The 25,852-nt window shown below is 46.9% G+C and overlaps 1 protein-coding gene across 2 annotated transcripts in view; it reads left to right on the forward strand.

Annotated features, from left to right (window-relative positions):
• The first annotated feature begins 9,349 nt into the window (after positions 1-9,349).
• Positions 9,350-25,852, forward strand: part of SLC15A4 (solute carrier family 15 member 4) — a 100,372-nt gene continuing 83,869 nt past the window's right edge. For both annotated transcript variants that reach the window (XM_068271600.1, XM_068271601.1), the window contains exon 1: positions 9,350-10,041. In XM_068271600.1, the coding sequence (XP_068127701.1) occupies positions 9,469-10,041 (573 nt within the window). In that variant the 5' untranslated portion in view covers positions 9,350-9,468. The remainder of the gene's footprint in view (positions 10,042-25,852) is intronic.

The raw sequence follows: 25,852 nt of genomic DNA on the forward strand, positions 1-25,852 counted from the left end.
ATTTCAGATGCTCAGTTCCCTTAACCTTCCTGGCGGTAAGCCCGAGCTGAGCTCGGGCTATGCCGCCGGAAGGCACCACTCAGGCCCCGCTGGGCCGATTTGCATAATTTTTTTTTTGCTGCACGCAGCTAGCACTTTGCTAGCTGCGTGCAGTGCCCGATCGCCGCCGCTACCCGCCGATCCGTCGCGCCGCAGCCGCCCCCCCCCCCCCCCAGACCCCGTGCGCTGCCTGGCCAATCAGTGCCAGGCAGCTCTATGGGGTGGATAGGAATCCCCTTTGACGTCACGACGTCGATGACGTCTGTGACGTCATCCCGCCCCGTCGCCATGGCGACGGGGGAAGCCCTCCAGGAGATCCCGTTCTTTGAACGGGATCTCCTGATCGCCGGCGGCGATCGGAGGGGCTGGGGGGATGCCGCTGAGCAGCGGCTATCATGTAGCGAGACTTTGTCTCGCTACATGAAAAAAAAAAAATAAAAAAAAAAAGATTTGCTGCCCCCTGGCGATTTTTTAGCAAACCGCCAGGAGGGTTAAAGAGTACTTGAGATGGAGTCATATGGTGTGCTTATACTTACCTGGGTCTTCCTCCAGTCCCTTGAGATGTGGGGGTCCCTCCCTATCCTCTCAGTTCACTTGCAATAACTCCCAGTAATCCAGCCAGTTGTGGGGTATTGCGCATGCGAGCCGTGGCCGCCTACCCCACGCCATGCTCCTGTGCCCAGGAGCATTCTGTGCAGTACTAGTGCACAGCCACAGAACGTTCCCGGCTGCTGGAGCGTGACAGAGGGTGGTGCGCATGTGCATAACCTTATGACTGACCAGATTACTGGGAGCTATTACGGAGTGAACGGAGGGGCCAGCGAGGGACCCCCCACACCTAATGGGGCTGGAGGAAGACCCAGGTAAGTATAAACACAACATATGACACCATCTCAGGTTCTCTTTAATTGTATTCCTGTGCTCTAGAGATCCATCCCCTTACATGTATGTGGCCACAGTTTACCCACCACCCCCATATAAAGTATAGCCAATAGCCATTCTGGATCTCCACTACTTGTCCAATTCCAATCACACTCCCCCTCCTGCAGCATTTGTTCCTGTCCTACTTGCAGAATGTACTATATACCTCTGTATACCTTGTCCTAGCACTGTGCGTTTTCCTTCTCTGCTCTCAAAGCTGTCATTAGAGCAGCTTGGTTTACAGTCCTAATCTGCAGCTTCAGAGTTCTCACATAACATGCTTTATAGCTGCAGATTAGTAGAGATGGGAAGTTCGGATATTTTCAATGATTCGGATGATTCGAATCGGATCATTGAAAAGATCCGGATCTTTGATCCGAATCTCGGATCATTTTACTAGGGAAGCATTCGGGGGTGAAATGACTAGCAGGACAGGACTTTCCCTGTGGTGGACAGAGAGGGGGAGGGGGGTGGACACACAGAGAAGGGGAAATGGTGAACAGAGACGGGCAGGGATTGGACAGAGAAGGGAGGAGGGACGAGCAGAGAGCAGAAATGTTTGTTTGCACACATTACCCACATATTGCAATCGTATGCTTTACATATATTTCACCTATATGTTCATCTGTATACTTTGAATGCAAACGTCTCACAGTGAAATGCCCTGCAATCACAGTGCCTGCCCTGTCCTAGCCCAGCACAAAGTTACTGAGCTGTGCTTCTGAGCCAAAACTTTCCCATTTGTTCACTAAAACTACGGAACAGACAGCCTAAAATGAGCAGCACATTATAGCCAGTATGTGTGCTCTACATATCTGGCAGTGGCACCCATGTCCCCTCTCTCATCTACCTGTCCCTGCAAGGCTGGCTCCCCTCCAACAGAGCGATCCATCTCTGCTCTGCTTCCAGGACCCCGCTGAGAGGAGGGGGGGCGTGCCGCTCCTGGCCCTGCCTCCTTTGCGATCCAAATCACTCATTTTGATGATTCGGATGATTCGACTCACAAAAGAGATTCGGATCAAAGATCCGAATCGTTCATGATCCGGACAACACTACAGATTAGTACAATACAGGGCAGCTTATGACTGCTAGAGAGCAATGAGGAGAAAGGCACAATGCTAGGCAAGGTATACAAAAGTACAGGCCCGGATTTCTGCAAAGGCCACAGAGGCCACGGCCTAGGGCGATAAAATCAGATAAGATCAGAAGGGCGGCATGACTTGGAGAGAGAAGAGGTCATATGTCAAAGTAAATCATCTCCTCTGTTCCCGCAGCGCAGCCAGCCAGTGCCCTGCTCTGCACTAATAGAGGAATTCCAGAGTTCCCCAATCCCTGCACCTCTTACTTCCTGATGTGTTATAACAATCAGGATCAATCATAACTGTCACCTGATGATCCAATTATTTATATGGATCGACATACAGTACAAGTGGATGTGAGAAATACCAGGGATTTACATTACAAAGAAGATAAAACTAAGTTCTGCTGAGTTCTAATGCAGGCATTCACAAACATTTCTGCTAGTTTCTTCGCCTTCTCTTTTAGAGCTGTGACACTGTCTGACCCCAGCAGTTGTAAATTACACTTTCTTATCTAGGCCTAATTTATTGCTTTCTTTTCTTCTTAGCCAGTGATCTGGTCTCTGCTTAAGTTAACTCTTTCCTGACTCATTTTCTGTCCTTCATCTCTGACCATCTATGAGAACTGCTGCAGCCTGGAATAAAAATGCTGTATGCTTCCCTTTCATTGCTAAACTGTCACTGTCACCTGAGCTGTTACTACCTCTATGCTAGTGTGTATGGTTTGGCATCCTGCTTACCTGCAGCAGTAGAGCATTGCACCATCTTAGCCATCAGCAAAAGCAGAGAGTTTTGAATCAGGATGATACCATTTATTGACTTAAAAGAAAAAGAGTAATCGTTCTGCTAATAAACCTTCTTCAGACTTTGTTCCTGTATACTGTCAGTATGTTAGAGCACACCGCCATATGTACATTCAGCATTCAAAAGAGATACGTAGATTTTTCGGCAAATATAAATAAATGTCATTCAGATGCTTTAAAGTGGAGCTGAACTCTTGCACAGGACAGAAGGAAACCATGCAGAGACATGCACCATGTGTGTATTTAGAGAGCCTTTCGAATTCTTCCACATCTGTGTCTAATCACAAATTTGATATCTTCCCTGTGTCACCTGGCTGCCACAGCATATAAGCTTATTTTAAAGCACAAGATGTTAATATATTTGCTTCCATGAAAGTAGGAATTAGACACACTGTCTATTTATTGCAGGATTTGTATCAGCTGTAACAAAGAAATGTTTTTTCTTTAAAGGTTATGTTGTTGAGTATCTTTTAGAGCAGAGAGGAAGTTCTGAGTTCAGGTCCACACTAATTACAACCAAACATCCAAAGTGGGTCTTGACAGGATGTTTGCTACTTACCTGTTCTCTGTTTTGTTTGGGCTTTTCTCCATTGCACTGCCCTGCCACCTGTTTGTGGCTCCAACTGCAGTCAGCTGCACAGAGGACAAAGAAGCAGTGCATGCTCTGGCCACTCGGACTCCCTGTAATTTCCTGCTCCTGCCCAGATGTGCACAGCAACCAAGGCCGGTACAATGTTATGCATTCTTGACGAGTACCGATCATACATCAGCGTAATTTCTAAAGTATGCATTCCCAGAACACTATCGGCTGCTGTGCACATTCGAGCAGGAGCGCAAATATCAGGGGGTGGGGGGGGGGGGGTTGGGGGTCGCTTGGTGATAGCAGGCCTAGGGCACTGGTAAGTACAAATCCGGCCCTGCAAAAGTATACAGTACACTGCACTCTGCAAGCATGATGGGGAACAGATGCTCCAGACTTCAGGAGGAGGGTAGAGAAAGTGTGATGAGATAAAGTCTTGGTGAGGGACACTAACTACAGAGCAGTGTAGGAGTGGAGGACATAAATTAGCAGTGACAGGCAGGGAAGGTCTCAGCAAGTCTGTGTGTTATCAAGCTGAGATAATCAGCTAATCACAACAGTCTGGGATGACACTGTGCAGGAATCTTTATTCCCTCTGCAGGGTGGACTCTTCTAGCCTTGGTGACACTGAAGTTTTTTCCCCCTAACATAGTAACTGCTTCTTGTGACGTTTCTACACGTCACTACCCATGAGGCAAGTCGGGCTAGGGCTAATTAATATACTGCCGCGGATGAAGTCTCTTAGTGGGCGTGGCTTCAGACTTAAAGTGGAAATAACAAAGAAAATTGAATTCAAATGAGAATCAAAGCCAGTTTTTTCTCTATAAAGTGGATGTTCTTTACTCAAAGGCAGTGAGCAGTTAAAGAGGTTACAGTTCCTCTTTAAGGTATGACATTTGTGTTTTCTCCTCATATATGGCTTAGTTTCCTTCCACATATCAAAAACATTATATTGATTGGTGTAGAGGCGCCCCAATGTACACAATTGCTTCTTTCAAAGGATATTCCAGCTGCCGTGCCGAGTATGTCCTTTCATTCTACCAGTGTACAATATGTGATGAATGCCACAGCGCTAAGATAATCCTGATTCAGAAAGCAGTATGCAATAGATGTGTTCCACCTCCAGAGATCAATCTTGACAGATAGCCTTTAACCTGTTAGTGAAATCTCAGTGCACATAAAAAAGAGGGATGCTCTCAGTGGATTTTTCAAAGAAGATTCCTTTTTATTCAGCATAAAAGCATTGGTAAAAGATGTGGCAAGATCCACTTACATTCTAGAGGGTCCTATACCATTTAGGACCCTCTCCGGTAATAGCACTTCCCACCTCAGTGGTACTATCCAATACTTGCGTACAAATCTTTGCCTGCTCTTGGATTATACTGGACTGGACTTCTGCAAGGTGACTATCTTTGCCTCCTGACACCTTATGGGATGCAGAACATTATTTTACAATATGAGACTTGCCAGCTTACTTTCATATAACGTGACAATGTCTGTAGATTAACCAGGAAGTGTTAAATAAAGTTTACTCAGAGAGCAGAGAAAAGGAAAAAAAAAAGAGTAGCAAAGAGTGTGTGTTCCTGAGAGAAACAAAAACATGGAGTCTGTGTGCAGTTTATGCTTCTTCAGCGATCTTCTGTAACTCACAAGATAATATTAGAAAGTAGCATCAGGCCGGTTATCCCATCTCTTAAATCTAAAATGGCAACAAGTTATGGGCCCAGCAGAAAGGGAACAAACCGATGGAACAAGGCTGCTTTTCGACGGAGATGAGAAGAATTATGAGTTGTGGGAGACAAAATTTATATGCTTCTGCACTTGATGAATCCAGCCATATAACACAAAGCAAAGAAATAACTTTTTCTTCCTTAAATTAAAAAGTGGACCTGAACTCTAGCACAGGACAGAAGGAAAACATATAGAAATGCACCCTGTATGTATTTAGAGAATTTAGCCTGCCTAATTCACCCTCATCTGTGTCTAATCACAAGTTGTAATTTGATCTCTCCCCTGTGTCAGCTGACTGTCACGGCAGATAAGCTCATTTGAAAGCACAGTATGTTAAAGGAGAACTGTAGTGAGAGGTATATGGAGGATGCCATATTTATTTCATTTTAAGCAATGCGAGTTGCCTGGCTGTTCTGCTGATCCCGTCTCTAATAGTATTAGCCACAAACCCTGAACAAGCATGCATCAGATCAGGTGTTTCTGATAATTTTGTTTAGCTACATGCTTGTTTATGGTGTGATTCATGCTACTGCAGTCAAATAGCTCAACAGGGCTGCCAGGCAACTGGTATTGCCTAAAAGGAAATCAATATGGCAGCCTCCATATACTTCTCACTACAGTTCTTCTTTAACAATATGTTTCCATGCTTCCATGAAAGCAGGAAGTAGAAACACTACACATATTGTAGGATTTGTATCAGCTCAGAGCCGGCCTTTGGGGGTGGCAAGTGGGGCAATCGCTCCAGGCCCCGCGCCTGAAGAGGCCCTGCAGCTGATGCTCACAGCTCCCAGTTCTTTCCTGTCTCGGCATCTGATGTATTGGTAACAGCGCCCCCAATGATGACGTGACCGCATGTCACCACAGGGGGCGCTGTTACTAATACACAGATGTCGGGACAGGAAGTAGTTGGAAGCTGTGAGCATCGGAGGAAGAAACGTGAGTGTTAACTACCAGTACTATGCCCGCTCTCCCCACCGCTGCAACCCTGCGCTCTATACTACGGGGCTCCTATCTAATCTATTCTACAGGGCTCCTATCTAATCTATACTGCGGGGCACCTATCTAATCTATACTGCGGGGCTCCTATCTAATCTATACTGCGGGGCTCCTATCTAATCTATACTGCGGGGCTCCTATCTAATCTACACTGCGGGGCACCTATCTAATCTATACTGCGGGGCACCTATCTAATCTATACTGCGGGGCTCCTATCTAATCTATACTGCGGGGCACCTATCTAATCTATACTGCGGGGCACCTATCTAATCTATACTGCGAGGCTCCTATCTAATCTATACTACGGGCTCCTATCTAATCTATACTGTGGGGCTCCTATCTAATCTATACTGCGGGGCTCCTATCTAATCTATACTGCGGGGCACCTATCTAATCTATACTGCGGGGCTCCTATCTAATCTATACTGCGGGGCACCTATCTAATCTATACTGCGGGGCACCTATCTAATCTATACTGCGAGGCTCCTATCTAATCTATACTGCGGGCTCCTATCTAATCTATACTGCGGGGCTCCTATCTAATCTATACTGCGGGGCTCCTATCTAATCTATACTTTGGGGCGCCTATCTAATCTATACTGCGGGGCTCCTATCTAATCTATACTGCAGGGCTCCTATCTAATCTATATTGCGGGGCACCTATCTAATCTACTGTATACTGGGGGGCTCCTATCTAATCTATACTGCGGGGCACCTACCTATCTAATCTATACTGCAGGCACCTACCTAACTAATCTATACTGCGGGCTCCTATCTAATCTATACTGTGGGGCTCCTATCTAATCTATACTGTGGGGCTCCTATCTAATCTATACTGCGGGGCAGCTACCTATCTAACCTGTACTGCAGGCATCTACCTAACTAATCTATACTGCGGGGCAGCTACCTATCTAATCTATACTGCAGGCACCTATCTAATCTATACTATGGGGTACCTACCTAACTAATCTTTACTGCAGGCACCTATAATCTATACTGCGGGGCACCTACCTATCTAATCTGTACTGCAGGCACCTATCTAATCTATACTGCGGGGTACCTACCTATCTAACCTATAATGGGGGCACCTACTTATCTAAACTATACTGCAGGCACCTACCTATCTAACCTATAAAGAGTGTGTGTTTCCACAGTGTGTGTGTGTATATCCACAGCATATGTCACTAGGCCCCGCATGTGACACTCGCCCCAGGCCCCGTGTACTCTAAGGCCACCTCTGATCAGCTGTTACAAAGAAATGTTCTTTAAAGGTTATTATGCTGTTGCGTATCTAGAGCAGAGAGGAAGTTCTGAGTTCTGGTCTGCTTTTATTAAAAGGACCCTGAGCAGTGGCAGTAAAAGGAAATCTGGACTTATCTGGGGTTTCCTCCAGTCCACGTAGCCCGCGAGGTCCCCCGGCATCCTCTTTGTCCCTTCCGTGGTTCAGCTGGCAGCTGCGGTAATCCAGCGACTTCGGCTGAAGTTGCGCGTGCCCCTGGCGCATCATCACGCTAGTCATCGGTGCAGGATGCTTACAATGCTTATGCGACTTCAGCGGAAGTCACTGGATTACCAGAGCTGCCAGCGGGACCATGGAATGGACGAAGAGCTGCCAGCCGGACCATGGAAGGGACCTTGCAAGCCACAGGCAGCTGGAGGAAGCCCCAGGTAATGACCCGTTCACATCAACAAACACGGATGGCTGTGCGGTCGGAACACAACGTATACGAACGCATGCCATCCACGTTTGTATGCGTTGCGTGGCTGATCCCATTCACTAAAAGTGAATGTGTCAGCCGTGCGTTTTGGGGAAAAATGTGTGCAGTGTGAACATCAGACAGTGCAGTCTATGCACTGTCTGATGTCGTGCGTGTCTGCCTCCTGCACGCGTTGCCGAGATCCGGACAGCAACGCGTGCAGTGTGAATGGGGCCTTGTCTAGATTTCCTATTACTGCCACTGCTCAGGGTCCCTTTAAGGGATAGGGAATCAAATTAATTAGTAGTGTTAAGAAAATGCTGATCGTGGATCTCTGGCCCAGAGTCAATCCTATCCATAATCCAACATTCAGAACGAATTACATTTGGTTGGATCTCTACTAGGAGACCTCACACACAACTACTAAACACACTTCTCAGTGGTCGATCAACAACTGATCTCCGCCCCACCTCCCCTGACTAGTGTTGTCCGGATCATGAACGATTCGGATCTTTGATCCGAATCTATTTTGTGAGTGGAATCATCAAAATAAGTGATTCGGATCGCAAAAGGGGCGGGGCCAGGAGCGACACGCCCCCTCTCAGCGGGCAGCGGAGTCCTGGAAGCAGAGCAGAGATGGATCGCTCTGTTGGAGGGGACTCAGGGGAGCCAGCCTTGCAGGGACAGGTAGAGAGGACATGGGTGCCACTGCCAGATATGTGTAGAGCACACATACTGGCTATAATGTGCTGCTGATTATAGGCTGTCTGTTCAGTAGTGCTGCACAGTGAACACATTGGAAACTTTTGGCTCAGCTCAGTAACTTTGCAGGCACTGTGATTGCAACGTAATATGATCCTCCTGCACTCCCTCTAAACAGCTGCACTTATCTTTGGGGAATGCTTTCTTTCACTGTACGACGTTTCCATTCAAGGTATACAGATGAACATGTAGGTGAAATATATGTAAAGCACGATTGCAGCATTGTGTGCAAACAAACATTTCTGCTCTCTGCTCGTCCCTCCTCCCTTCTCTGTCCACTCCCTGCCCTCTGTCCATCTTCTCCCCTTCTCTGTGTGTCCACCCCCCTCTTCTTCTGTCCTGCTAGTCATTTCATCCCCCCCCCCCCCCCCCCCGAATGCTTCCCTTGTAAAATGATCCGAGATTCGGATCAAAGATCCGGATCTTTTCAATGATCCGATTCGAATCATCCGGATCATTGAAAAGATCCGAACTTCCCATCTCTACCTCTGACCTCAACCACGTGAAGTCTTGTGTACTTTTACAGAAACAAGAGTTTGGTCACGAGTTATGTGACAGGCCAGAGACAGCAGCCTATCAGCAGACCAGGCGACCGCCGGGATGGACTTTAGCAACCAATCACAATCTTCCGGCTTTAGCACCCAGCTGACAGATTCGTCTGATGGGCGTGGTTTCGGGCAGGCGACATTGGTGCAGTTTGGGATCGGGGAGGAGACAGCGGCTGTGATTGGAGCAGGGCAGGGTTGAGGGCGTGGCGCCGGTGCTGTGGCTCAGGAGTGGGGCGGTACCCGGTGTACGGGGCACTTCCTGTATTGTAGCTGGCTGCTCGGTGGATGGAGCAGCGCCGGTGATCACGTGCTATGGGAGACAGCGGAGAGCAGAGCCCGCTGCTGGGCAGCCGGCCGGAATCCTCCCCGCCGGTTCCGGCTTCCTCCTCGGTGTTCGCGGGCCGCCGCCTGGCCTGCGCCGCAGTCCTGCTGACCGAATTGCTGGAGAGGATGGCTTTCTACGGCGTCACCGCCAATCTGGTGCTGTACCTCAATGGGCCCGTGTACAACTGGGAGGGCGCCCAGGCCAGCCAGGCGCTGCTGGTCTTCATGGGGATGACTTACCTGGTGTCACCGTTTGCCGGCTGGTTGGCCGACGCCGTGTTCGGCCGATTCTCTGTCATCGTGGTGTGCATGGTGCTCTACCTGCTGGGCATAGTGCTCTTCCCTCTCATCACTTACCCGGTCACCCGCTCCGCCCTCTGCGGGGACCTGAGGATGGGCATGGTGAATAACTGCAGCACGGCTAATGGCTCGGCCACGATAGAGACCTGTCCCACTCAACAGTTGCGCTACTGCGCCGCCCCGGTCTTCATAGCGCTGGTCGTCGTGGCGCTGGGAGTGGGATCTGTCAAGGCCAACATCACCCCGTTTGGAGCTGACCAGGTATACCTTCCCCATCTCTCTTCCATGTCTCTCCTCCTCTACTTTCTGATAGTTATAACTTCCATGCACTGGTGCTGTGGACCTCGCCACTGCTCTGAAATGCTTCACCATACATCTTTTTTTTGTTCAATGACCTATGCTATGCTCACACTACACATAAAAGTTCAGATAAATATGGCCTAGAAGACGTGCCAGTGGATCTTATGTTGTCTATAGGATCCATACTGTTTTTTAAAGCAAACCTGTATCAGACAACATAATTTAGGTACCGCTGTGGAGGGAAGCCTCTGGATGCTTAAAAAGTGTACCTGAGACGAAAATGGATACCAATATTTACCTGGGGCTTTCTCAAAGGAAACATCCCAGCAGCTAAAAAAATGAGCAATACTTACCCGGGCTTCCTCCAGCCCCTGGCAGCAACTATGTCCCTTGCCGCAGCTTCAGTGTCCCAGGATCCCCTACGCTTCAGAGACCTACTTCAACAGGTCGGCCTGTGAGTGCCGCTGTCAATCACGCTTGCGTGGTCTGGAGTGTTCAGTGCAGGCGCTGAACACTCCAGACCACGTGAGCGTGATTGACAGCGGCGCTCGCGCAGTAGAGGCTGTCCTGACTAGGTCCGGTTTTGAAACGGAGGTGATCCTGGGACATTGGAGCTGCGGCAAGCGACATAGCGGCTGCCAGGGGCTGGAGGAAGCTCTGGGTAAGTAGAGCTATTTTTTTTTTTCTGTTAGCTGCTCGGATGCTGCCTTTTAAAGAGAACCTGGGATGTGTTTGTGAAATCATATTAGGACACAGGCATTTTTTGTGTACAGTGATCGGCCTCTGTGTCCTTCTATTGTGCCTCTGGCCCAGCCCACCCGACTCTGCTGTCCCCCCCCCCCCCCTTAAAAAACTGACAGGCTAGCAACAAACAGATTGTCGCTAGCTTGCTATTTACCTCTGCCTGTCATTCATCGTTGCTCCCTGTCTGTGTCCCTCCCCACTTCCAATTGGAGGAAGCTTACAGTGGCAGGGAGGGAAAGGACACAGGTGGGGAGCGGCTATGAATGACAGACAGATGTAAATAGCAGGCTAGTGACAATCTGCTTGTCATTAGCCTGGTTTTTTTTGTTGTTTTTTTTAGGGGAGACAGTGGGGGGTGGAGGCACAATAGGACGTAGAGGTTGGTCACTGTACACAAAACATGCCTCTATGTCCTAATATGATTTGACAAACACCTCGGGTTCTCTTTAAGTCCCCATGAGGCCGCCCGGTCCTTCGCTCCAGTCCCTTACTGGACAGCTGGATAGCCTGGTTGAGTTGCGCATGCATGGTCTTGTTGTGATTCCGTGGCCGGCGACACGTGAGTGCCCAGGCATGCGTGACTCAAGGGGGCTTTAGGAAGCCCCACTGAAGTATGGAACCTGAAAATTCTTTTGTCTCGGGTTCACTTTGAGAGGCTTCCCTGATCATCGTCCGTTTGCCGGGACCATCTTGGTTTGCACTGTAGGTAACATGGAGCAACTCGTACGCGGAGTGAAGCAGTGCATGAGCATCTATGTGCCGCTGCATGGGTTGTACTTTCTGCCTGCACAGGGTGGATGCACTCATACACAGGGGAAGTGCAGCCACGAGCAATCAACATTTGATCGTGAATATTTTCTGAGGTTCCCGGCACAGGAACAGCGGTTTATAACATCATCAGCTAGATTATCCGCGGTAGATTATTCTCTGAGGTTTCTTCTGTGCTACAGGTACCCTTTACATACGTCTGTTTAAACCACAGTTGAATGCAAACCAGGCTCTGCACAACTTTTTGTGGACAATGCAAAAGTTGGGGATGCTGACAGAGACAGTAAAAGCCTATGGGAATGGGAAATATTTTTTTCTCGCTAGGCTGTCATGTGCGTTAGCTTATTCTGTCTTCTTTTTGTCTTGTTGCCTTCTACTTTCATTGGTTACCTTCTGCATTAGCTCTGGGGACAAGGGCTGTAATACAGATGGGAGCCCCAGCAGAAGAATGAGAATCCAATTCCTATTGGTTGATTTCAGTCAAGTGGAAAGCACCAACAGTATGCTTTTGCCAGGCTATTGGCATTGTGGTGCTTGTCCCTGGAATCAGAAGAACAGATGCACATTTGAGGGAGTAGTGTGAAACGAGGTGACGTGCGCAATGTATTCACACATGATACTTTATGAAATCACCATTGTTTGTGTGGTGTGCTCCTAGCTTATTGTGTAAACAGAGCTATAGCGCAAAGCAATCCACTATCCAGTGCTGAAGACCATTTTACAGTCATGTCATCTGTCCTCACACTAGATTTTTCTATAAGATTTTATTAAATGATTGTTTTGGATGATGAAAAATCTAGTGTGCATAGCCAATATTTCAGTTTTCACGTCTGTTCCAGCACTCGAATCCCTGCTTTTTCACCTATTGCTCCTTTCCTTGAACATTGACACATTTACCAGTGTAGACCTGACTGATTACGTAAAAAAAGAAATGACCACAGGAGGCTATGGTCTGAGCATGTGCACTTATCAACATTAAGGCTGGGTTCACACTATTGTTGCGGCAAGTGCATCCACCCAGGGCGTGAGCGGATGCACTTCCACCGTTCACACTGGCTTCTGAGTTTGTGTTGCCACTTGTCCACCGGTACTTTAGCCACGTTTCTCGTCGCCCATTATGTCCCCATTTGTCGCTGCTTGTCCAGAGAACATGGAGAGGAAACTAATTCTCAATGGAATCCCATGAAAGCATAGAGAGAACTAACAAACTCCATGCAGAGAGAGTACTTAGGCTATGAAAATATGGGGAGGAGTGGCAGGCTGAATTATAAGAGCCTATGCCAGTGGAAGTGCTTTAGTGCTAATTGACAAATGGGCACATTGTTCTTTAGTCCCCCACAGTGCAGGATCCCTGCTTGCTTGATTGCCACTCCTTATAACTTTACATAGAACAGCCTAGCCTGCTAAGCTGTAGCTGTACAGCATGGCTATGCGATGCTTATTCCCAAAATGGTCACCCTAAACCTCAACTAATGCTCATTAAGGTAAACAGAAATTGAGTGTGTTTATGTAGCTTTAAAAGGCCCCCGACCAGGACCAAAATTCATGTGTCGCACAGATCTTTGAATGAGCGGACCTACTCTTTATTTTGCAGTAAAATGTGTAGTCACATGACTTGTCTCAATGGATGGGATGGGACGGTACCAAATATTGCTTGAACATCATGAATGCTCAGAGCACTAACAGGACAGGATCAAGTTACACATAGGAATATTCTAAGCATGTCTTCTCTGGACTGCAAAATAAGTGGTGACCTTATCCTTTGGACTGGCTCCAACCTGTCTGAGGCTGGTGGACTCGGTGACCCTGTAGTTGAAAGGATATGGCGTTTTCCTGATTTATGTATTTAAAACAATGCTGGTTGCTTGGATGTCCTGACTCTTTTTGTTTTTTTTTTGTTTGTTTGTTTTGTTTGCAGAAACAATCAAGTGGCTGGTGTGGTTATATACTGTATGTTATGCTAGGTACACACCATACAATTTTCTGGCAGATTTACCTGCAAGATCAATTATTTCCAAATTGTCCGATTTTGAATTTTGATTGATTTTCCGATATATTTATTTTTTTATTTATAAATTTTCATTCAGTTCTATGAAAAACAATAAAGAAAAGATTGGAAAATCAAAAAATCGATAAATTCAGATCAGACATGTTGGAGATAATTGATGTGGCAGGTAAACCTGCCAGAAAATTGTATTGTGTGTGCCTAGCATAAGTTAAAGCACCTGATCTGTATACTTGTTTTAGTGTTGTGGCTAAAGTTATCAGAGGCAGGACAGCTGGCAATTGGCAGCATTTTAAAGGAAATTCTTCCTGGTCTCTGCAATCCCCCACTCCCCAACTAGGGTTGCAATGGTATGAAATTCCACTGTATAACTATTAAAAAAAATACCATGGTATGGCAGTATTACTGTATTAATCACTTATTTGGACCCGGGGCCCCCTCCTAAATAATGTGCCCCACCCCAGTAGTAGGTGGCTGCGGCATAGGTAGCCAGGGATAGGTGTAGCCAGTAGAAGGTGGCTGCAGTATAGTTAGTCAGGGATAGGTGTAGCCAGTAGTAAGTGGCTGCAGCACAGGTAGCCAGAAATAGGTGGCCTCAGCAAAGGTAGCTAGGGATAGGTGTTGCCAGTAGTAGATGGCTGCAGTATAGGTAGCCAGGGATAGGTGTAGCCAGTAGTAGGTGGCTGCAGTATAGGTAGCCAGGGATAGGTGTAGCCAGTAGTAGGTGGCCGCAGCATAGGTTGCCAGGGATAGGTGTAGACAGTATTAGGTGGCCACAGCATAGGTAGCTAGGGATAGGTGTAGCCAGTAGTAGGTGGCTGCAGCATAGGTAGCCAGGGATGGGTGTAGCCAGAATTAGGTGGCCGCAGCATAGGTAGCCAGGGATAGGTTTGGCCAGTAGTAGGTGGCCGCAGCATAGATAGCCAGGAATAGGTGTAGGCAGTAGTAGGAGGCTGCAGCATAGGTAGCCATGGATAGGTGTAGCCAGGATTGGTGCCCGCAGTATAGAGCCAGGGAGGACGCAGCAGCAGTGGGTACAAAACAAATACTCGCTGGGAGCCGGGTCCTCCACGCTTTACTGGCTTCATTCTACTTACTGTTCTTGCATAATCTTGTAATACAGCCGGGGGCGCTGTTTCAGGGAAATAGTACAATAACAGGAAGTAGAATGTAGCTAGTACAGTGTGGAGTACCCATCTGCCAGCAAGTCAGTATTTACTTATCCTCACTGCTGTTCGTGTGCCCGCTGCTACGTTGCTCCACCTCTTGGTAGCCCCGCCCCACAATAACTGGTAAAACGAGATTGTGCATGGTATGATTACCATGCACAATCAAACCGTGGCATATCGGTATACCGCAGCAACCCTATCCCCAAACCAGTGTGCTTTAAACAGGATGCGTACTCCTTCATTATGCCAACCCCTTTGTTAGAAATGCCCTTTCTCCACCCTTCTGTCCTCACTCCCGAGGCTCTGTCTCAGCTCTCATGGTTGTGCCGTGACCCAGAAGTTCTTCTGGGGTCGCAGCTATTTTGGACTAAAGTGAAATCTGCACTGCGACCCTATGGGCACCAGCGTAGGCTGGCAAATGTTGGCTTGTTTTACAGAGCTAATGCAGTTTGTATTATTTATTTTAATTTTCTTTTACTACAGAATTAAGCCTCGTGTTCTCTTTAAAGTGCATCTGAGACAATTAAGGGGCAAGAATTTATACTTGCAGCTTCCTCAATCTCCATGTACACCATGGGCTCCTTCATTTTCCTCCTGGGGCACTTTTCTTTTCCTCCGCCAGCTCGGTACATTTGCCAAGAGCTTTCTGTGCCTACAGAATGCTCCATCCACGGGAGCATGATAGGGGCGTATGCAGTAGCACAACTGGTGAATGTACCGAACCTAGTGGAAGGATGAGGCTTCCTCCTAATACTGTGTCAGACTTGCACAGGCACATTAGCGTCTTTCCTTCGGGCTCAGGAAATGGCCAAGCCTGATCAGATAGAGCTGATCCGATCTTGCTTGGCTATTTTTGTCTGAGCCCAAAGGAAAGCCTCTACTGTGCGACACTCACACAGGATTGTTATGATCCTGGAGCCCTGGTCAATCTTTGGTGGCTGAGCATGCTGGAACGGAGGGTCGCAGGAGGATGGGGAAGCCTCATTAGGATCCAGAGGCTTCCCCCTCCCGAGGTAAGTATCCCACAGGGGCACTTTTTTTTCTTACAGATTCTTTAAAGGACTCACGAGGTGACGTGACATGAGATAGACATGGGTATCTACAGTGCCTAGTACACCAATAACTAGGCTGTGTTCCTTTTTTTTTTTTCTCTCTCTGCCTGAAAAAGGTATGTAAATGGCAGTTCCTGTCCGGGTCGAACTCTAGTGTAACCCTCACTGATGAAGAATTGCAGCCATAAAACACTTTTGTGGCAGTAAATGGCTTCTAAGGCCTAGTGCACACCGAGCGTTTTTTGGAGCGATCTGCCGGCCGCATCCGCCTGGAAAAACGCTTGGCTAATGTATTGCAATGGGATGGTGCACACCGGCGGTTTGAGGTTTTTGCCAAGCCGCAAACGCACCTCCTGCTGCGCGTTTGCGGATTTCGGAAGCGTTTCGTCCTCAATGTAAAGTATAGGAAAAACGCAAACCGCTCTGAAAAACCCTAGATCAGAGCGGTTTGCCAGGTATTTTTGTTACAGAAGCTGTTCAGTAACAGCTTTTACTGTAACAATATGTGTAATCTGCTACACAAAACCGCACCCAAAACCGCTAGGTATGTTTAGAAAACCTCTCTAAACATGCCTAGAATCGCTCTGAAATCAGCTCCCAAAACCGCTAGCGTATTGCGGATCTGCTAGCGGTTTTGGTGTGCACTGGGCCTTAGAGCAGGAAAGATATAAAAAAAAAATAGTTCATATATTTTAGCCCTGGCATACTTCAATTGTCACTGAGAAAAGGCCATGAAACAGTAAAAAGTTAAACAGTTGATTTAAAATATAAAATAAAACTGCGGGATAACTTTAAAAGTCATTTTAGGAGGACGACAGATACAATTGTTTCTCAGGGTTTTTTTTTCGCCTCGGATGCCCTTTAAAGGAATTGTCAGGCACAAAAAAAAAAAACGTTTCACTTACCTGGGACTTCCACCAGCCCCCTGATCATTCCTTTTTAAGAGAACCAGAGAAGTAGTATAGTAAGGCTTATATACATACCTGGGGCTTCCTCCAGCCCCATACGCACGGATTGCTCCCACGCCGCCGTCCTCCGCTGCCTGGACCCGCCGGTGCAGGGTCCTGTGGTTTCGGCCAGTCGGCGTCAGCACGCGGCCAATTGTCCGCATCACAGGGGCTCCTTCCATACCCGTACGCGTGCGGCTCCATACTGCGCAGCCGCATGTGTAAGGGTATGGAGGGAGCCCCTGTTCATGCGGACAATCGGCCGCATCCACCGGAAGTGACGGGACCCGGTACCGCCGATACAGGAAGCGGAGGATGGCGGCGTGGGAGCGATCCAGGCTTATGGGGCTGGAAGAAGCCCCAGGTATGTATAAAAGCTTTTTTTCATTTTCCCTTGCTGGCCATCTCTGGTTCCCTTTAAAGTGGACCTGAACTCTTGCACAGGACACAAAGAAACCATAACAAATGCACCCTGTATGTATTTAAAGAGTTTAGCCTGTGTAATCCCCCTCATTTGTGTATAATCACTAGTTGTAATTTGATCTCTCTCATGGCAAATGACTGTCATGGCAGATAAGCCCATTTGAAAGTACAGGTTGTAAACAATATGTCTGCTTCCATGAATCAGGAAGCATAAACTGTGCAGACTTATTTTAGGATTTGTATCAGCTCTAACAAAGAAATGTTTTTTGTTTAAAGGTTATTATGCTGTTTTGTATCTTTTAGAGCAGAAAGGAGTTCTGAGTTCAGGTCCACTTTAAAGCATGCCTAAACTGACATGAGACAAACATTTGTGCCTGTGGTACCTATCATACTAATGACCTGCCATTGCCTAATTTATTCAGTTTTTTTTTTCTTTGCAAGTGTTATCTTTATTTGAATGAAGCATTTGAACAGAAAGCCATGCAGTGGGCTGTCCTGAAGATTAAAGCTGGCCATACTTTTATAGATTGGCAAAACAATTGATTTCTCTTTAACCCCCCTGGCGGTATAATTCCCGCGGCTGCGCAGCCGCGGGAGGGTTTTTTCGCCTTTTTTTTTTTTGCATGTAGCTAGCCTAGCGCTAGCTACATGCTCCCCCTCCCCGCGGCGTCCGCCCGTCCCCTACGATCGCCGCTGGCGGCGCTTGCCCATAAGGAAATCCCGTTCTGAACGGGATTTCCTTGAGAGCTTCCCCCGTCGCAATGGCGACGACTGGAGTGACGTCATCGACGTCACGGACGTCGTGACGTCACAGGGAGTCCCGATCCACCCCATAGCGCAGCCTGGCGGCGATTGGCCAGGCTGCGCAAGGGGTAGGCGGGGGGAGGGCTGTTTCCGCGGCGGGCAGCGGCGATCAGAGCAAACACGCAGCTAGCAAAGTGCTAGCTGCGTGTTTGAAAAAAAAATTATGTAAATCGGCCCAGCAGGGCCTGAGCGGCACCCTCCGGCGGCTTACCCCGTGTCACACACGGGGTTACCGCCAAGGAGGTTAAAATAACTTTATCCGGGAAGGAATTGTTTCCTACCACCCACTGCACATCCGTTTTCAAAGTTAATTGATCTGATCTTAAGGGAATTGATTTCCTGCAAATCAGGGTTGTGGAGTCGGTACAAAAATCATCCAACTCTTCAGTTTATGAAACCACCTACTCCGAACAGTTACCCAAAATTGCTCTGACTCGGCTGCTGGAGAGATACATAGAGGGCACACTTCTTTTGCGCAGACTGGCCGTGACTGGCTGAAGTTACGGGACTCGGTACCAGCCCTACAGAAGGCTGAGGACAGCGGCGTGGGAGCAATCATGTGCATGAGGCTAGAGGAAGCCCCAGGTGTGTATAAAACTTTTATTTAATATTGCCTCTGGTGCACTTTAAAATGTATCCCTAAAAATGTACGTGTTGCACCACTAACGCATAAAAATGTATGTGATGTTCCTGCACTAGCGGGAATGCATAAAAATGTACGCAATGCGGCCCCCAACCTTTTTTTTTTCTTTTTTCTTTTCTTTGCCTGGACCTTCCCTTTTAAGTAGATTCCTTAATAAAGTCGATCGCTTTGTCGATTTTAATAAAAAATTGATACATGTATAATTTTGTGTTGTATAAGGGCTGGTTCAGACGGGCGTCTGAGGAGCGTTTACAGCCAGCATTCGGGACTTGGCGTTAAACGCTCCAATTCAAGTGAATGGGAGCGTTTGTACCAGGCTTTTACCAGCATTTACGCAAACGCGGCGTTCGGGTCCCGATATTCCCTGGCGTTCAAGGCGACCCTGGACGCTACATGTAGCGTCCTGGGGCAGTTAACCGCTTCCCTAGGGGAAGAAAAACGCAGACCGCATCCAAAAGCTACTCGAAGGCTGCTGAAAGCTCGGATGCGTAGCCGCCGCAACGCCGACAAACGCGACACCACAGAAAGCCGGGCAGACGCCTGTGTGAACCAAGCCTAATACAGTAGTACTGTTCATTGTTTCTTGTTCAGCATGGGTAATATTTATAGTTAAACATAAAATGTCCTGTTTTAAAGAGACTCTGTAACTTTAAAAAGATCCCCTGGGGGGTACTCGCCTCGGGTGGGGAAAGCCTCCGGATCCTAATGAGGCTTCCCACGCCGTCCTGCGTCCCACGGGGGTCTCGCTGCAGCCCTCTGAACAGCCGGCGACAGGCCCGACTGTAATTTCAATATTTACCTTTGCTGGCTCCAGCGGGGGCGCTGTGGCTGCATTCGGCTCGGAAATAGACGGAAATACCCGATCTCCGTCGGGTCCGCTCTACTGCGCAGGCGCTGAAGACTTGCGCCTGCGCAGTAGAGCGGACCCGACGGCGATCGGGTATTTCCGCCTACTTCGGAGCCGACAGCCGTCAGAGCGCCTGCGCAGGAGCCAGGAAGGTAAATATTACGTCACCGCTGCACGGAGGGCTGCAGCGAGACCCCCGAGGGACGCAGGACGGCGTGGGAAGCCTCATTAGGATTCGGAGGCTTCCCCCACCCAAGGTAAGTACCCCCCAGGGGACGTTTTGCCGTTACAGTTCCTCTTTAAGTGAACTGCAGCCAATTGTTTTAAAAGGGAAGTGTAAGCCACTTCTGTTTTGAAGAGCATTTTTATTCATATAATGTTTGAAAAGTGGACTTTTTAGGAACCAACACCTACAGTATTACCACCTGTCCCTTGCTGAGCTGTTTCATGAGCTCAGACTTGGCATCTATAGGGTGTTTCCCATTCTGCGGGTGGGGGATATACTGTGCCCTTTTCAATTCCTGCAAAGGAAGCACCAAGTAAAATTTCCCCCTTCTGCAATACTGTTCATGCTTTCAGTTTAGATGTACTTACAAAATGTTTTGCTGTGGTTGGAATTTCATTTGCGCACATGAACAGATTTTAGGAAGTGCTATTTCAATGAATTGAATTACTTTTTCTATTTCTAAAGGTTCATTTTATCTTTAGTTTAACCTCCTTAGCGGTAATCCCGAGTCAGGCTCGTGATGGAAATCCACAGCTCAGAGCGGTAATCCCGTGCCTAAATGAGTTATTTGCAGGAGCTGCTGTAGTTCTCTCTGTGGTATGGTTTTTTTTTTTTTTTTTTTTTTTTTTTTCTTCTTGTTTTTAGGGTCTAATGCCTGGTACAAACTGAGATTTTTTTTTCTGCAGATTTACCGCCTGATCGATTTGTTTCTGATCATATACAATCTGAATTCCGATCATTTTTTTTTCCCCTATTCACTTTTATGGAAAAGCGATCGGAAATCTGACTGGACATGTTGGAAATCGATCTGGCAGTGAATCTGCCCCAAAAAATCTCATTGTGCGTACCAGGCATCAAAGCTTGAGAAAAAAAATGCACAGCTTTTAGACCCTAAATTTAGAAAGAATTAGAACGCCAGGGAGGTTAAAAAACCCCCGAAACAAACGACCTTTTATAACGGTCATGAGGCGCATCCCTGGTTTTACATCATGTCTTTTATAAAAATGGGTTTGGCCAAGTCTGTTGAATAGAATTGGGAGCTGGAGAGCACCTTCTGCCATAAGTATTATGCTGGGTACACAGGTAGGAATTTGGCGATTATGTCGGCTCCCGATTTTGCGCAATTTATAATTGGAAAATCGATCGTTTTATCAGTTGGGTACACTTTGGACATGTACACATGCTGCAACTTCCCATTTGATCACCCGCCGATTGGTTGGGAAATTGCATTTGAAGATTTTTTATTTAAAATTTTAAGACAACTGAAAAACATACCTGCCACTCATACGCAGGTGAGTGACAAGAACACCACAAAAAGAGAAACATATACATACACATGAATGCACATTACTTCTACCCATCCCCCAGCCCCCCACCATATATTTAACTGACATTTTTTTATCGTAACAACCAACGATTTATACAGGAAAATCATGCAGACTAACAAGGAGAAGGAAAAAGCCAAAGAGCCCTACACCCCTCAACCAGGGGTGTAAATAAAGGGGAGCAGCCTTTGCTGTTGGGGGCCCCAACTACTAACTTCCCCTTCCTCCAATACAGGGGACTGTACGTCAGATCAGCTGTTTTGGGATTGCACTTGTTATGGGTGTGAAGATCATAAGTACAACACTTGTTTTATGACAATTGTGAGATGGGCCCCTAGACTGTGAGGGTCACCATGGAGAGGTAGGGGAAGGGGTGTGCACATTAGGGGGGCCCCATCAAAGCTTTGCTGAGGGCCTTATGAATTGTAGCTACACACTGCCCTCAACCCTGGTACTTGGGTGCTTTGTACACAAACATACACACCTGCACACACACACAAACCTGCACACACACACACAAACCTGCAAACACCTGCGCACACACACAAACCTGCACACACACACAAACCTGCAAACACCTGCGCACACACACCTGCACACGCGCGCACACACACACACCTGCGCGCGCGCACACACACACACACACACACACACACACACACACACACACACACACACACACACACACACACACCGCCAAATTGGTTCAAACTTTTGTAGTATTAACAAAGATTTCTTTAGTACAGATTACATATTCTAATAATGCACACATCATGACACTTGTAATGAATTGTTTTTATAATGGGATTCAGTAGCACTTATTTTCAGGGTCTTTTAAATTTGAACTAGTGTTTTTGTTGCTGGTCCATGGCTTCCATATTTTGTCAAATTTCCGAGGACACCCTCTAGCCATATATGCTGCTTTATACCAGTGTGAAGAGTCCTTGATTAATTTTTTCCAACATTGCAAAGAAGATGGATCTACGTTTTTCCAGTTAAGCACAATTGCTTTTCTGTAATAGTATAATGGCAAACCAACAAGTGCTCTTTGAACTCGAGAAGGAGCAAGCTTAGTGGTATCTCCCAGTATACAGTAAGCCGGTTCCATCGGTACATGTATTTTTGTTAACTTTATGTAGTCGCAAATGGTTTTCCAACTGGAGGACAAGGCTGGGCAGGTCTAAAACATATGATCTATGTCCGCATCTGCTGCATCACATTTCCAACACAAAACTGGATTAGAAGAGTTGAATTTAGATAATTTTAAAGGGGTTAAGTACGCCCTATGTAATATCTTGAATTGTATTAGTCTGTCACGTGTTGCTATTAGGTATGTAAATGGTTTTATCCATACGTCTTCCCAATCCCATCGTCAAGAGTTGGTATTAGGTTAACCCATGGTTGCTTAAATGTGGTAAGGTGCGGTTCTGTTAACAGTATAATGCTTTGATAGAGTGACGAAAGGGCTTTATTAATGTTTTTTTTAATAATCTTCAATGTCAGAGGTATTGATTCTAACTGGGCTACTACCGAATTGGGCATCAAATGTGTGTCGCAATTGTAGGAACCTAAAGAAATGTGCGTTTGGAAGGGAAAATTTTTCTTTTAGGCTGCTTACACACCAAGACGTTACAGGCGCACGTTAGTGCGCCTGTAACGCTCCCCCAACGCACAGCAATGTAACACAAGTGGGCTGTTCACACAGCCCACGTTGCGTTACATGTAATGCTGCACGTTCGGTGCAAAGTGCAGCATGCTACGGCGTTGGAGCGGCTATAGCCGCGTTAGACTGTTTGCACATGCGCAGTGGGGGGCGGAGAGGAGGCGGGGAGAGCCAGCTACAGTAGCCGCGCACATGGCTACTTAATATTCACTGCACTGGCGGCAGCTGATTGGCCGGCGGGACCACGTGATGCGGAGTGTCTCGCTCCGCATCACGTGGTCCCGCTGGCCAATCAGCGCCACTCTGGGAGACATTATAGGAATCGAGCCGCCGAACGCGGCTCACTCTACCGTCGGCTTTTGCAGCACCATACGTTGTGTTAGGTGCACGTTATGCGACCTTAACGTGGCACCTAACACAACGTCTTGGTGTGCAAGAAGCCTTAAGGAATCAAATTGCTTAAGCCCACCAACCTTTACAATATCTTCTAAGTGTGAAACCCCTTTGGATATCCAAACTATCGGATCTGGGATGGAGTAAAAATGGGAAAGTCTCAGATTATTCCAGAGTGGAGTATGCAGGGAAAATTTATTATCTGGAGGACGGCTCCATTTATGGACCAAGGCTTTAATAAATATCTTCATATTATCTGTTAAAGGGTAGGAAACTGTGACTCCTCTATATAGAATTTGTTTAAGGGCTTCAAAAGAGCCTAACAGTGCTGCATCCAATACCACTGCCGCATTTGTGGGGTCTTGAGTAAGCCACTAATTGGCCGTTACCAGTTGACTAGCTAAGTAATATTTAAAGAAATCGTGGAAAGCCAAAACCTCCCTCCGTCCATGGATGATGTAACTTTTAAGGCTTGTTTTGGGGTTTTTATTATGCCAAATAAAGCTTATGAGAATGGATGTCAGTTGTCCTTTCCTCGTGAAATCCACACCGGGCAGTTCCTAAATACATAGAGGTATTTGAGTAGAAGCTTCATTTTAATTAAGTTGATTCTACCAATAAGTGACAGAGGTAGACATTGCCACCCTATAAGCTTTTGTTTGGTATGTTGTAGTAGCGGGGCTATGTTATCGTTTAAGTCTTTAGGATTCTTAGATATCAGGATACCTAAATAATTAGTTTGAGGGCTCGTTCCACTATAGCGAATCCGCATGCGGGCACTGCATGCGGATTCGCATACTTAGTGTTAGTGGATGGGGCTGTTTCCACGTGTGCGGCGGCGGCAGCGTTTTTCGGTGCGGGGAAAATCTGCACGACAGGGTCGGGCAGATTCGCGTGCGGCAGGAATGCGGGCGAATCGCCGCTAATGTATTCAATAGGGAAATCGCATGCGGCTTTGTCATGCGGATTTCCCCGCGATTTCGCATGCGATTTCGCATGAAAGCCAATGGAACTTAACACAGGCAGTGACATGGTTAAATTCGCATGGCTCCTTGCCATGCGAAATCGCGGGTAAATCTGCATGCGGAAACGCAGCCGCATGCGATTTCTTCAGCGGTGGAATCCAGGCGATTCCGCACCGCTACAGTGGAAACGAGTCCTGAGAGACTGTTTCCATTGGAACATTAGTTATAGTTGTGGAGTTCAGGAGAAGTATTTTAGATTTGGATTAAGTTACTTCCAGCCCTGTGTATGGGGCAAAATCTGTGAAAATTTGCATTGCACCCAGAATAGAGGTTTCAGGATAGGCCAGGTATATTACCAAATCATCAGCATTCAGGGATACCCTCTCCTCCAGCCCCCCAATACAAAAACCCTGTACATCAGAGCTCTGTCTTAGTGCAGTAGTTGGCTCCATAGCTATAGCGAATGGCGTCGGAGAGAGAGGGCATCCCTGCATGGTTCCCCTCAGTAGCATAATCTGATTGGAAAGATGCGTACCGATTTTAATTTGTGTGATAGGGGAATTATAGTTTGCAAGATATGAGCTTAGTGCCATATCCGAGTTTTGTAAGGGTAGCCCAAAGGTATGGCCATTCCACCGAGTCAAATGCTCGTCGTATGTCAACAAATGCTAATGCTCTAGGGATATTAGAAGTGGCAGATGATTGAATGTGGGTAAAAATCCTCCAAAGTTATATCTGTGGTCCTATGCGACATAAGGCCCATTTGATCTGGATTTATGACTTCTGTGATATATTTATTCATTCTATTGGTTATTATCTTTGTAAGGATTTTTAAGTCAGTATTTAATAAGGAGATTGGTCTATATGACTGGCAGTCTAGGGAATCCTTATCTGTTTTTAGAATTAGTAAGCCCATCCTGCCCTGCCACCAGTCGGAGACAGATCTAGAGACATCCACCATATTATGTGGTGATATCTTATCTCTCGGAGTCTACAGACATTCAGTCACCAGACTTCGCCACTTGAGTCACCAACCTAAGTCAGCTGAGGCAGACGATTATGACCGCTTCAACTGATAATCACACGTGTGTATGGTAGCTCCCATGCGGTCCGCCCAGCGGATCTGCTCGCCCTCAGCAATGCTGATTCCCACGTCAATCCCATTGTCTGCACTGCTCCCCTGTCAACTGCTTGTCTTCCTCCCCCCCCCCCCCCCCCGCCCACACGGCATACAAACACAGCACATAGTCAGCTACACAGTTGACGTGTGTGTTTGTGTGTGTGTGCGCAGCCTGGCCCAGCGTTGTTGCCCAAAGGGATTCGGATCCTAATCCCCAACTGGCAACATCGTCAAAGGTGTGTATGCACTTTAATTAGAGGAGCAGATTACTTGAAGAATAACAGTAGTTGTCATAGAGTAAAATATTTTTTCTTTTTATAATATTAATTTATAAATGATTTACTCAGTGTCTGCCCAATGTAAAATCTTTCTTTTCCCTGAATTACATTCTAAAATTATCGCTTTTACACACGCTTTTAAAGCGATTAGCGGTTTTACTTTACCTTGCGTTGAAGAGCAAACGCTCAGAAAATGGTGCCGGGCCCACGTTTGCCATTGGAAGAATGCTCATCACTCGTGAGAATACTCGCATTGGATTTCATTTATTTATTTATTGTATTTATAAAGTGCCAACATATTACACAAGCTATTTTGAAAATGCTAGTGATTTAAAAAAAAAAAAAAAAAAGCTCCAAACGTTCATAGTTTGAACAAGCTTTCAGAGCGTTTCCCTTTTTT

The sequence above is a fragment of the Hyperolius riggenbachi genome, chromosome 1 (genome assembly GCF_040937935.1).
Source record: "Hyperolius riggenbachi isolate aHypRig1 chromosome 1, aHypRig1.pri, whole genome shotgun sequence".
In the NCBI taxonomy this organism is placed as follows: Eukaryota; Metazoa; Chordata; class Amphibia; order Anura; family Hyperoliidae; genus Hyperolius; species Hyperolius riggenbachi.